Source organism: Pungitius pungitius, chromosome 1 (assembly GCF_949316345.1).
Source record: "Pungitius pungitius chromosome 1, fPunPun2.1, whole genome shotgun sequence".
NCBI lineage: Eukaryota > Metazoa > Chordata > Actinopteri > Perciformes > Gasterosteidae > Pungitius > Pungitius pungitius.
In genome coordinates, this window is record NC_084900.1 from 27,642,643 (window position 1) to 27,657,002 (window position 14,360).

The 14,360-nt window shown below is 42.7% G+C and overlaps 1 protein-coding gene across 1 annotated transcript in view; it reads left to right on the forward strand.

Moving 5' to 3' along the window:
• Window positions 1–12,582, forward strand: part of si:dkey-178k16.1 (band 4.1-like protein 1) — a 33,189-nt gene extending 20,607 nt beyond the window's left edge. Inside the window, exons 10-24 of the mRNA XM_037481055.2 lie at window positions 51–148; window positions 725–900; window positions 1,106–1,350; window positions 1,783–1,821; window positions 4,818–4,847; window positions 5,310–5,465; window positions 5,717–6,784; window positions 7,876–7,926; window positions 8,288–8,689; window positions 9,297–9,512; window positions 9,622–9,681; window positions 9,919–10,008; window positions 10,287–10,367; window positions 10,963–11,079; window positions 11,199–12,582. Of these exons, the coding sequence (XP_037336952.2) occupies window positions 51–148; window positions 725–900; window positions 1,106–1,350; window positions 1,783–1,821; window positions 4,818–4,847; window positions 5,310–5,465; window positions 5,717–6,784; window positions 7,876–7,926; window positions 8,288–8,689; window positions 9,297–9,512; window positions 9,622–9,681; window positions 9,919–10,008; window positions 10,287–10,367; window positions 10,963–11,079; window positions 11,199–11,204 (2,835 nt within the window). The 3' untranslated portion in view covers window positions 11,205–12,582. The remainder of the gene's footprint in view (window positions 1–50; window positions 149–724; window positions 901–1,105; window positions 1,351–1,782; window positions 1,822–4,817; window positions 4,848–5,309; window positions 5,466–5,716; window positions 6,785–7,875; window positions 7,927–8,287; window positions 8,690–9,296; window positions 9,513–9,621; window positions 9,682–9,918; window positions 10,009–10,286; window positions 10,368–10,962; window positions 11,080–11,198) is intronic.
• Window positions 12,583–14,360: the final 1,778 nt, after the last annotated feature.

The window sequence follows — 14,360 nt, forward strand, 5'->3', positions numbered from 1 at the left end:
CTGAACCCACCTCCTCCACCACAACATCACTCCTTTCCCTCACCGCTCAGTACGAACAGTTTGAGAGCACCATAGGCTTCAAACTGCCAAACCATCGGGCCTCGAAGCGATTGTGGAAGGTCTGCATTGAGCACCACACCTTCTTCAGGTAGGACCTGATAGTCCGATACTCAGACAGACACACGTTCTCTGCACCCTAGTTATTGCACGTTGCATGAACGGTCAAGACTCGGCACAATGTGGAGTTCTGTTTATGGTAAACACTGTATATATATATATTTTTTTACAGGTCCTACAGATCTGCAGAATTTCACGTATGGAACATACATTATATGTAACCTTAAATTAATGGGAAGATTGCGTATTCTGTGCTACTAATTATGGGTTAAATGGGGACTGAGATCTGTTTGGACACTTTGAATTAATTTGATAAACTAGAGAGTATGTTAGTAAGCTGAATTTGCAAACATGTTCAATTTGTCTCCATGTGAGCACATAGTTTCAATATCTCAATATCCACTGTTTCCCTGATTAGAGTTTAGAGGTGCTGGTTGTTTCCTTTGGGAAAAGCCCAACTAAAAGATCTCTATTCTTCCTAGATTAACTACCAAAACACAGAACGTAGTTCTTCTCAGGAATTTACGACCAGTAATAGTGTAATTAGGAAAAAGGGGAAGAATCTGAGCACTTGTGGTAGTTTCACATATTCTGAAACTTCCTGTAGGTTGGTTTCCCCCGAGCCGCCTCCCAAGGGCTTCCTGGTGATTGGCTCCAAGTTCCGCTACAGCGGGAGGACACAAGCCCAGACCAGACAGGCCAGCGCTCTGATTGACCGACCTGCCCCACAGTTTGACCGGTCTGTTAGCAAGAGATACTTGCTGCCCCGAAGCATTGATGGAGGTAAGACGGTTTCACTTTCACTTATTTCCTGAATTGTATTGTGAGAGATAAATAGATGTGAAAGCATCTTTCAACTTGTGATACATATCAGACAGCAGCCCGTTTTATGGCCCGTCACGGACTGAACTGTAGATTATGTCATATGAAAGCTTCATCACATGAGTCCAGGTGATCGATGTTTTCCCCTCCCGTTGCACTTCACCAGCCTCGGCTCTGGGCTACAGTATGGAGCAGCTGTCCCACCGGAGCTCCAGTGAACGCACTCAATTCATGTCCAGGGAAGACCTGGACCAGGAGGGCAGCCTCGACCTGGACCACGATCAGTACCAAGACCAGGACCAGTACCCAGAGCTGGACCTGGAGCAGCATGATGGTCAGAACCGGGATCAGGTTCAGAGGCAAACTTGGGGGGCCCACGTTTCAACGGCCACCAAGACTTTGGAGCTCAAGGTACGAGGATGCAGTACATTAAAAAATGTATAGCTCTTAAAATAGTTGTATATAGTATATAGTAATGATGATCAATGCAGTATATTAAATGAAAACTCATGTATTCTCCAAAGAAAACTGTGTTTGTTGACTCACAAAATGACAAGGCCTTGGATGAAATCCCTTCTTCAGCTTCTGACTAACACTCCTCATCCTTCTCTCTCACTCAAGTGTGGAATCAAAATCTTTACTTTTCCTCCTTGGCCCAATTTCCTCTGTTTCCTGCTCCTCTCAGTATGACTTTGCTCTCCATTTCTTCAGCAGCTTCCCAACACCTAACTTGACTTTGCTCCTGTTGATATTTTTCTAACCCAGAATCCTGCTACTAACATATCTTCTCTTCTCCCGGCTGTCATTTTGACCCCCTGCTCTCCTCTTCTTCCTCTCACGCAGAGTGAGGAGGAAGGCTCGCCTATAGACTCAAAGCCAGAGGTATTTTGACCTTTGATCGTAGTGTTTGTAGTTTTGGTTGTTCTAGGTCATGCACGTGTACTCTGTGTTTGTGAAACACAAAAAATATTTTTCTCATTTGTTTGTCTGGAGTAAATTGTATTCTTTTTGTTGTGATTACAATGATTCCTCTGGGTAAAATCCATGAAAACTGCTTGAAGCAATTAATAGATGAACAGACATGAAATAGTTTAATATGGATTTATTCAGATTATCTCTTTCCTGCCCTCTGGAAAAACAATATTTTCTGCATAGGCCTTAAGATTCCATCCAGAGTGAGTGAAGTGGGAGGAAAAAAAATATTTGCCAACACATCTTTAGGAGTGTCCCTGTGTGAAATTACAAGAACTGATTGCCATTTGCAGGATAAACAGATGGCCCTCAAGCATTGTGGATTTTTCAATGAAGTAGTGGTTTCCCAGTTGGCAAATCTCCTGTGAATTCAGCTGAGATGTGTAAAGGCTCATTATCATGGGGGGGGGAGCTAAGTTCAGAGACAGATTTATTATTAATAACCTAATCACAAGTGATGGTTCCAACTTTTCTCTGTAAACCACACAAGTGGATTGGCCTCTGAATTAGTCACATTATAGCGAGGTTATTTATTTTATCAGGTGAAGCTGGAAGACCCTCTGTGGCTACAATAGAAACGTAGAGAGAGAACGCAGTGTCAGCGTTCCTTCCCTTCTGTAGGGTGAATGAATTCCCAATCAAATCCATTTGTATCTACAGCCTCATAAATTGTCATTAATTTAGTTTAATTTAATACATTTGCACTAAATGTGTTTCATGGACAAAACACAAGACAAGCTTTGGGGGGAAAGGCTGTGATGAAGTGGATGTCTTCTCCATAAAGAAGCAGCAAATGGAGTTATAACCGACCATATTGTAAACATCTGGGTTGTTTTCAGCTGAGGGAAATACAGTGAACACTGTACTTTAAAGCAGCATTTCATCGAAGCTGCGGATTTATCAACCTATCAACCTTTATCAACCTTATAGTTTGATGTCAGCAACAGTATATCAATGGCCGTGATGCAGCTGTTACATAAGCCACATTGCACACCTTCTCATGCGTACAATATCATTTGCACGATTGAATAATGTGCATTCGGAATAAGAGACAATGGGAAGTCACATATGTTAATATCAAAATAGATTTCTCTTTTACTGACAGATGTACACTCACCGGCCACTTTATTAGGTACCCCATGCTAGTAACGGGTTGGACCCCCTTTTGCCTTCAGAACTGCCTCAATTCTTCGTGGCATAGATTCAACAAGGTGCTGGAAGCATTCCTCAGGGAGTTTGGTCCATATTGACATGATGGCATCACACAGTTGCCGCAGATTTGTCGGCTGCACATCCATGATGCGAATCTCCCGTTCCACCACATCCCAAAGATGCTCTATTGGATTGAGATCTGGTGATTGTGGAGGCCATTTGAGTACAGCGAACTCATTGTCATGTTCAAGAAACCAGTCTGAGATGATTCCAGCTTTATGACATGGCGCATTATCCTGCTGAAAGTAGCCATCAGAAGTTGGGTACATTGTGGTCATAAAGGGATGGACATGGTCAGCAACAATACTCAGGTAGGCTGTGGCGTTGCAACGATGCTCAATTGGTACCAAGGGCCCAAAGAGTGCCAAGAAAATATTCCCCACACCATGACACCACCACCACCAGCCTGAACCGTTGATACAAGGCAGGATGGATCCATGCTTTCATGTTGTAGACGCCAAATTCTGACCCTACCATCCGAATGTCGCAGCAGAAATCGAGACTCATCAGACCAGGCAACGTTTTTCCAATCTTCTATTGTCCAATTTCGATGAGCTTGTGCAAATTGTAGCCTCAGTTTCCTGTTCTTAGCTGAAAGGAGTGGCACCCGGTGTGGTCTTCTGCTGCTGTAGCCCATCTGCCTCAAAGTTCGACGTACTGTGCGTTCAGAGATGCTCTTATGCCCACCTTGGTTGTAACGGGTGGTTATTTGAGTCACTGTTGCCCTTCTATCAGCTCGAACCAGTCTGGCCATTCTCCTCTGACCTCTGGCATCAACAAGGCATTTCCGCCCACAGAACTGCCGCTCACTGGATGTTTTTTCTTTTTCTGGCCATTCTCTGTAAACCCTAGAGATGGTTGTGCGTGAAAATCCCAGTAGATTAGCAGTTTCTGAAATACTCAGACCAGCCCTTCTGGCACCAACAATCATGCCACGTTCAAAGTCACTCAAATCACCTTTCTTCCCCATACTGATGCTCGGTTTGAACTGCAGGAGATTGTCTTGACAATGTCTACATGCCTAAATGCACTGAGTTGCCGCCATGTGATTGGCTGCTTAGAAATTAAGTGTTAACGAGCAGTTGGACAGGTGTACCTAATAAAGTGGCCGGTGAGTGTAGATTCTTATAAAGATAGTAATAATTTATGTTATTAAATAAATTACCGGTAAAAATGCACTAGTCCCCAAATTTGTTAAAATAATGAATTATTTTATTCAAAAGGGGCTTTATAATGTAAATTCCACGTTTTTTTTTGGATATAATTGGTGATGTTACTCCTGTTGGTAAACGTTTGTTAGTACTGCAGGAAATATTGGCATTGCATTTGTCACTAAAGGGTTGCTCGCTTTGGGTTCATCTCACTAAACATTTGGATGATGGGAATAATCTCCATCTCCAAACAATTTGACTGCATTAATTATCAATTGGCTGACACTGAAACGGATGGTACGTGTCTCCTAGGCATATCACAGAATGGCTAAACAGTCTTTGTCTGAAGCCCTGGTGGTGTCGAGTGTTTGTCTGCTGTCTGGCCGCTTGCCTTTTTGACTCACCTGCAGCACTTTACCTCTTTGTCTCTGCACGCATCTGTCCCCCCCCCCCCCCCCCCCCCCCCCAAACGTTCTCCACCTCCTGCTTGCTTGAACACCCTTCACTCCATCACACTTGCCCCACCTTGGATTTGGCCACAAGGATATGGCCACCCATCGGCCCAAACAGGAGGTACTGCTTGTCCTCTTTTTTCGGCATGTGCTGTGTGTCTCCCTCACCGGGTGTTGTCCATCCATAACTTGTCACGGGCATCAGCGATGGAGCCCACATAGTTGTTTAGTGAATCTCTGTCTTGGTGGTTTTGCATCTCAGTTTCAAATTTTCTACACAGAATTTCCAATTTAAGATTTGGTATTATTATGTTATCTTTTCATCCTTTAATCAGTGAATGATTACAAATCACATGTGTGGGGCTTTGTGCTTCCAAAGACTGCTAGGTGTTGAGTAGTCATTATAGTAGAGTATGGTCTGTGGGTACAATAATGAGATCTATGTTGTATTTAAAGTAAGACACGTGATGTCAAACAACGGGTGAAAGACTGTAAACACATTTACAAAGTAGAAAAAAACGAACTAAAATCCACGTTTAGATGTTAACGTGTGTTCTTGATGTGCCCTTCACTGTGTAAGCAGCAATTTTTGGATAAGCCAGACGATGTTATTCAAAAGCACCAGGCCAGCATCAACGAGCTGAAGAGGGCTTTGAGACAGCCCAACAGCAAGATGGCCCAGAGGGAGAAACGCCTCTCCTCAGCTACTCCGCCTGGAGGAACCCCCGAGCGCAAACCAGTAAGAGATGCATCATATTCCTAAGTTTTATTATCCACTATTGTACAATTAGTTTTCATCACATGAAGATTTTCTAAATCTCTCCATTCTCTGTCAGAAACATTGAGCCAAAACAAAGAAAGCATCTTGAAATGCGTGAAAAGTCCCCCAAGTTAATCACCGATCATCTTCACTAATCACTTAAAGTAATTTAATGAGTAAACAATGATATTAGCTATGCTAATGCAACTATCTACTCTATGTCAACATAGGCGACCGGTGATGGCAAATTGATTGACAAGCAGGATGCTTATGAAGGAGAAGTGAATGCTTACCCAAAAGTGGAAAAGAGTGAGCCCTCTTCTTTGGGTAGAGACATGTTGACTGTGACACCTTGGACTGAAGCGAAGATAAACAACTGTCAGACTGCCAGGGACTCTTTAAAAAGTTCTCCTGGAACGTCACCGAAACAAGAGACCGACTTTAGAGCCAAAGGAATAATACATCCGAAAAAAGGGGGTGACACCGTAGCACCGAATGGGAATCACGATTCTATATTAGCAAAGAATGCCATTCAAGAAAATGGATATGGGTCTGCACATGACAAACGGGGGAGGGAACCCATCAACAGCAACATGAAGCATTGTCAATACGAGCGCAACATCCATCAAGAGACAGCGAAGAACTTTGAGACTCCGGGGGCTGTGGATTGTCTCCCAAAAGGCAACCAAGGCGACAGTGAGAGTGAGGCAAGCCGGTGTGGGACAGCCCCGAGGCCCCGAGAATGCAATAAAACCAGGAACTCGCATCCAGAAGTCCCCAAAATGGTTCCTCTCAAGCCGCAGAGATCAAAGAAGTATTTGAATAACGAGAACGCAGGTGTTGTAAGCAATCAAAGTCGGTCTGATGGTGCAGCTGGCGATGTGCAGACGACAAAATCAAAAGACGGCTCCTGCGAGGAGGGAAGGAGAGGGGACGATAAGGCCGCACTGCACTCGGCCGCAGATGAAAAAACAGCGGCCCCCAAAAACCCGAGTGAAGCCGCCATGTCTTATCAGCATCAAACTCTACTCAATCTACAGATCAAGAGTGAGCTGTTTGGACAACAGGAGCTCCGAGACTCGAGAGGGACGACGGGGCAAGACGCTTGGACAAGAGGAGGCCACGAGGAGCATTTTCAAAACAAAGAGAATTTCCTCTCCGGCTCCAAATTTCCAACCGCTCCTCCGCGAACTCTCCCTCTGAAAATGCAATGGCCCCGAGACAGACAGAGTAACGTGGACAGCAGCCACATCCACTACAGGACGCCCGGCCAAGAAACAGCCAAGTGGAAGCAAGCGGTAAACCCACCTGCCCCCCCCCCCCTGAAACTTGTTTGTCAATCATGGGAAAGTAAAGCATTTGCATGAGCTTCAGGCGATGTCGTGCAAATCTTGTTTTTACCATCTAAAAACAAAAGAAAACAAAAAAAATCACACATTCTTCAGAACCCATGTGGCTGTGAAAGCAAAAGTCCACGTTCCTTGGCATCGCATCATTGATCGACTCAGTTCAAGTCCCATGGGCCCGAAGGCATTGTGCTTTCCCTTGTTCCCCTTCACAAAGCAATAACATCTGCTTGGTCATTTCAGAAGGCCTTTGAGCCAAGTTCCCTGTGCTTAAGCTTTACCCCGCCTTAACTTATCACGTTCAAACCTGCTCTTTCCTTCCCGAAACCCTCGTTCCACACATTTTGTTTCCGCTGGAAAACAATTTCTTAAATCCTTTTAGTAAATGGCTGTGAAGGACGTTCAAAACGTTTTTGCCGCGGCACTGAGGTGGTGGCAGCGGAAAAAATGAAAAAGGCGATTAGATGTCAAGAAAAGCGGCAGAGCTGCCTAACCTCTCCAGGGCTAAGGCATTCATATGCAGCATTCGAGATTATATGAATACCTCTTTCCTGAAAGGGATTTGGAAAGATCTAACCTTTCAGTGCATGGCATCACCATTGCACTCGTGCTCATTTCTTATGACGTCAACCTGTGAAGTACACCCTGTTTGCATGCTTTCGACATCAGCCGTAAGCTTTGCGACTTCTTGTATTTACCTTAAAAGTGTAGCAAAAGCCCAGAGGTTGGTGAATGACGTTTAATGCAGAGAACAACGGCCGCAGTGGTGATTCGCTTCAAGGTTGTGAACAGAGAACATTGCAAATGTATTTTCTGTAAGTATGATGAATAATGCTGTGTTGTGATACAAACAGAACATCATTGCAGAGACAAACAAAGGTTCTGTTTCAGCTGTTTCTGATGCAATAACCCTCTTTGGCTCAAGTGTATCTATACTCCAGCCAAAGAGTGGTCATCATGGTTTATTGTGTTACATTCTATGAATTATTATTAATATTAGTCTCTTGTTTAAAGTTGATCTTCCTGTTTGTTTTCTTTTATAGGATACACCTCCCACACCTGCTATTCATGAAGAACCTTTCAACGAAGCTTTAGTGAGTCTTCCCTCAACTCCAGCCGTCTCCTATTAGCCTTTCCTCCCATTTTAGCCAAAACTTTGCATAAACTTTGATTAGTACTGTACAGATATTCTTGGATTTTTTTTTTCATACACTATTTATCAAAGGCACATTTTATAAATTAATGACTTTTTAAATAAACAGTGAAATCACAACAGCACAGTTCAAGACACACGATTGAAACTGCTAAAGTTACACAATAACCAAATCAAATTCCAAAAGTATTGTTAAATCAGCACAGAAAGACTCCAATGCTTTTATCTTTGTCTGGAGCTCATACTCTTTGGTCATATAAGTAGACGTAGTTTACATAATCTAATGTAAGTCGTCTCTGCAGAGGGAACCGTGGGAGAGACGTCTTGGCTCCGTCTCAGAGGATGACCAGGACCACGAGATCCTGTACCTGAAGGAGACCCACCTGGGCATCGAGCGCAAATGTTCCAGCATCACCGTCAGCTCTACGTCCAGCTTGGAGGCCGAAGTAGATTTCACCGTCCTCACGGACCTACACTCGGGCATGGAGGAGTTCTCCAGAGGCATGACGGAGCTTGGGGAGAGGGATGTGTCTCCTGATGTGGGTCTGTGCTTCAGCATGGACTTTCTCCAGCAGCAGGGCCCGTCTGAACCATCTCCTCCGCCGGCGTCCGCCCCCTTGTCCAGAGGAGCCAGCAGCAGCCCGCCAGCCAAACTCATCCAGGCTGAAGGAGTCCGACCAGAGGTCAAACGACCCGACGCGCAGGTAGACCAAAGTTTTCACATCAAGGATGTTTGTGGCTCCTCCTAATTCGGTTGGACTTGTATCAGGCAGGTACGAGAAGAACCTAAGCTATTTTTGGGTGCCTAAAAATATGTGCCCTGTTTTCCGGTTCAGTTATGTCTGGGTGTCAACATGAACCATCCCAAAATGGCAACAAAAAGTGTTTTTAAGAAGAAGCATATGAGAACTAAATGGAGGCAGCAGGCCAGTGTTTTGTTGGACAGGAGCAACATCCCTCCTCTAACACCACGTCTCCTGCTCTTTAGTGTGATTGTAGGCTGCCGAAGTGGGCTGTTGATGAATTAGTGGCAGTTTTGTTGACACGCTTGTTTTTGTCTAGTATTTTTTTCATGTTTTTGTCACAAATCTTCAGGCTATAACCTAAAAAGGCCTTCCTACAAAGTCATTTGCTGTAATGAAACGTGTTTGCACTGGAGCACTGAAGGGTATTAAAAAAATACCTTCATATTTCTCCTCCTTGGTTTTCTTTCTTTCGTCATTTGAATAGATAATGAACCTATTAAGCACTGAGATAAAACTAAATGTTTCATCCTGTTTAATATTACAGTCACTTATCTGTGTCTTTAAGCCTGTAGTACCTAAAAAACCAAAGAGGTCGGTGCCGGTGTCGGCGTCAGTGGACAGAGAGTCGCTCCGAGAGGCCGCCCCCCGCGTCCCCGGTCTCACGCCGCTGAGCAGGGAGGCCAGCGACGTCACGCCGGCGGTGAGGAAGACAGACGTCAGGACAGAGACTCAGCCCAACGGATCAGAGGTCACCACAACCATCGTGGAGTTCACGGATCAGGTTGGATTACCATTTGAGCGAGAAACATTGTAGATTAAAAAAGGTTTTTTTAAGACACATTAAGAAGTTTTACTACCCACAAGTCACACAATGAATGTGTCTGTTTCAGGATCCCAGCATCGCTGGCCTGAGCGAAGTTTCCTACTCGTCCAGACAGAGTGTGTCCCCTGTGAGTACAAACAGAGGGAACCATTTTAACTCAACCTCCTGCACACTCCCTTCTGCTCTCTGGGGTCTAAACCTACTTACTGGACAAAGACCAAAATAAATACAATTTTTGAATGCAAGCCTAACTGGATTTCCTTAAACATAAAAACACACTGTCTTCTAACGATGGTGATGATTTGTACATATGTATGTGGGTTTAAAGCATTTGCTGATGCCGCCATCCGTTCTGCTTTCTTAGGTGCATATGAGCGGTCTTGGAAGAGAGGCGTCACGGTCGCCCATCCTGGTCACTGAAAACGTTACCTCGGCAACCACTCACGTCACCAAGGTAGGAAAGCTTAAAGGGTAACTTATTAGAAGTCATACATGATTCATTTTTTGTCAAGAGCGCCAAAACAGAGACCAAGTCTAGTAAAGGGCCAGAGTTCATTGAGATCAAGACACGACTTTGATTGTTGTAATTGTAATTGATTGGCTTGATGACACAAGATCGACTTCTCTGGTCTGTTGCATAGACATTAGATCATGTCCATCATCCATGTCTGAATTCAGTGAAATAGCTCTATTTTGAAGGAGATTAAAAAGAAAAGCCATTGTGTGTGCTAGACGGTGAAAGGAGGATATTCAGAGACCAGGATTGAGAAGAGGATCATAATCACAGGAGACGACGATGTAGACCAGGAACAGGTGAGCTGAAATGAACGGACAAAAACAGTCAGAAAGAGCAAAGTGCATCCGGGTTACTGTTTGTTGTCTTTGGGCGTTTTAGCTTTTTGTAGATGTTGCACATGTTCAGGTATTGGAACCTGTACCTTTTTAATGGTCTATTCTGACTATTTAATATGTTGGTATTACAACTATTTATAACCTGTATTTTCGGAGGCACTTATTATCCCTTAAATGTAATTATTGCCATACAAAAAATGAATGGCTTCTTGCACACATTACATCATCCATGTATATTTTTGCCAGTCTTAGATCGGCTCACCAAGCTTATTTAATTGATTGAAGACAAACAATAACACCATAAGGCTGCAACTAAACATTCTCTTTCAAAAGTTTAAAAGAAACAGAAACCAAAAAAGCAACCTAATAATTTGTTAAACCATCTATATCTAGGATGGAACAAGGGAGCTCTATTTGCGAGTGTAAAGGAAATATATATATATTTTTTTGGTTGAATCTCACTCCTATTCTATTATTTAAAATGGTAAGAAAACTATTTACAAAGGTTCTGCATCTGCTCCTGTTACTCATTCCATTGTTCACTTTTTCTATGCAGGCTCTGGCTATTGCGATACAGGAAGCCAAGCAGCAGCATCCAGACATGCAGGTGACGAAGGCAGTGGTTGTCAGGGAAACGGAATCGTCCACTGAGGATCGACACGGCGTATCAGAGGTATGGTGCCATCTTGACTCCAAACGATAATATCTAGCCAGGAGGCCACAGGTGGCCCCACAACCCCCCCTTTGAGATTAAAGGATTCAATGTTGACTTTCTTCTTTCTTCACTGGCAGTCCTGATTTCTTGGGATGAGAGCACCCTCGTCTGGACTGAAAGTGTCAGTGCCCAACCTGAATTTGCTACATGCCACCCCTACCCATGGACTCCTACCAGTGGTGCTCAAATGGAGACCCTTGCACACATTCACAAACAAACAAACAAACAAACAAACAAACAAACGTTTTATTGCCATCCAAGCATTTCACTATTTGAAATCATACATTTGCGATTTGGCGGAAAAACAAAAAACAAAATCCTTGATTGGTCAACAATATGCCATCAGACCTCCAAACGTCTTGGACAATTAAACAGATTGGATTTGAATACAACTCATTCTTCTGCACGGCCTCACGAACACTGTGGAATAATACAAGACCTTGTGCAGATCTGGTACCTAATCTCATGAAGAAAGTATTATTTGGAAATAGAAAAAAAATGGTCATGCACTTATGAGTGTCATTTACATGTCCGTGCTGCTGTACTGAATAAGAAAAAAGAATATAAGATTCCTGTTGTGATTGCTGAAAAAAAAGACACGCTGATAAAAAAAAAAACTACTGTGTGTGTGTAATTACTCTTGATGAGACAAAATAATCCATTACATGTAGCTCCGGTACTGTTAAAACACCCATAGAAGCAGGGTTCAGTGAGAGCAGAGCAAATCTTGCTTTTAGTTTTCGCTCCTGCAAAGTCACTGTAAAGAATTCGCTTTGTCCAACCCTGGTCACACTGATGAGGACGCACAGAGTGGAACGTGGAGCCAACGCGGCCCCTCGGTGGTGTTTACCTGTGCGTTATGGACCAAACCCACAGCAAGTCTGATCACTATACTTCCTTCTGCCTGTGTCCCCTTAAACGTCTGTAGAATGTATTTGATGGTCATGTGTGAGTTGCCGCATAATGATGGACGTTGATTGGACTTTTTGAGAGTTTTTTCATTAAGTGTCTGGACTTTAGAAGCTGTTATTACGCACAGTGTACCAGTTGTATTTATTCAAATGATGACGATGTAGTTTCTGAGCATGCTGATGTTTCAGAATGAGCCCACTTTCTCTCCTTTCTCTCCAGCTTAGAGATATGCTTTCAGAGTAAAGCTGGATATAATACCACTTTGGCCATATTGTGTAGTAAGTACATACATTGTTTTACTAATGCAGCGATCCGTTCTGTTCACAGAGCGGGTTGCTGCCTCAGTGAAACTAGAATCTGAGGTAATGTTTGCATGATGTTTTTTTTGCCTTGTTGGATTGTAATTGAGAGACATGGATATCAACTCATAGGAAAGATGGATCATGATGATCAAGAAATGAAAGGCCGAAATCTTCAAATCTGTGAATCTGATTTTCCAAGTTAACAAAAGGAAATTAAGCCTCCTGAAATGAAATATAAAGTAGTCATGACGAACACAAAACATATTCACAGCACAGTGGCTACAGTTCCTTCGACCTATTCAAGCCACTGGGGCTGCTATGTCTCTTTATTTTACATATCACTCTGCTTTTGATTTCACTTCCCCTTAAAACAAAACCGTATAGGCCTTCTGTGCCGACATTAACTTGTGGTGACTCATATTTTTCAGTGGTATTTATTGTACAATGCATATTCATCATCTTTCAAAATACTCTGTACAAATGATATTACGCATCAGAGACCTTTTTTTAAAACAGTAACACGTGTTATTAATATATTCAGTGGCAGCAGAATATCTTTTTTTTTAGTTTTGTCTTCTTTGGTACATGAATGTTAGAGGGATGAGCATGTGGTGTTCCAATTAAGAAAGCAGTTAAATTGTACACACCCTGATTTTGTATGACACTATTTGTATAAACAAGCTACTTTTAATTACCAGGGAGTCAAATTCAATTCACACTGCAAGGTTTCCCTTTAATTATGGTGTCCTCAACATTACCTACATAATTTCCCTTTCTTTGCAAAAGTAATATTTCATGTGTAAGTAAATATAGGTAGCTTCAAAATTCATGCAGAAAACAGTTTAACATGGTACAACTGTCATATCCGATTGATGAGTGTGTTATATGGAATAATTTGCTTTTCTGATATGTACTTCCTGATGTATTTCACCTTTTGGTTGGAAATGGTTTTTGAAATGATGATTAATCGTGGATGTTGGATTCAAGCTGGTCGGTGGAAACCACTGCAGCTATTTAGACCTTGTTATTCCTGTTTGGTGGAGTTAGAGGATGTGAAGTAGATAACGGCCATGGGCTTGATGTACATCATTAACAGAAAGAAGCCTTTCCTAATGAAATCCTTCTCACCGTTCTTCACTTTACTTTCACAAACTATCCAAAATCATACTTGTATATGTATCAACCTGTTGGGTCAACTTATCTTCCTCTGTCCATAAAATACCTGCCAATGATAAGTAGTAACTAGACTGTGATTAATCGGAGACATCCTGGTGCCAAAGTGGTTTTGGACGACCTCTGGCTGACCCTTGAAACACCCCCCCCACCCCCTCCCCACTCCCTCCTGAGCAGCTCCATCTCTTCAGCCGTCCGTTGCTTGGTGCCGTGTCTTTAACGTAGATTGTACTTGCATTCCTACGAAATGAATAAAGAACAGAGAAAATGAGAACAAGATAAGAGGGGAATCCCTCTGTTTGATCTCTTCCACGTGTTTCTGGTATTGCGTATGGTGTCCTGGAGGCCCAATGATGAACTGCAGCTGGGTTTGTTCAGGAAAAATGAAATGATCAGTATACTGTAGATACCACGTGTCTTAGCATCATTTTGGCTCATTGATTGCTAAACTTTGATTGTTTGTGCAAAGCGGTGGAGTTTTAGTCTCAACAGTTCTTAGTACGGTCCCTAATCCTCAAAAACATATCAACAGAACACAATTGTGTTTTCATAATTTGGATGACCTTAACCAAAGTGTTTTATAAACCAAATTACAGCGAAATATTGTGAAATTGATGTAATGAGCTACGTGTCCTATGTTGAGCATAGAGAAAAGATCTAACAAATATCCAATGTACTATTAGGGAATATCCCCAATTGTACTGTATATTATCAGAATTTAAATTCTGTAGGTCTAAAATTGAAAGCCCAATTCACATACATTTTCATATCTTTCCTTCAGAGGTGTGAGCATATCGTTGGGCATTCTGGACCAAAACAAATTAAAATGAGTGATGAGGTTTGATTAGTAAC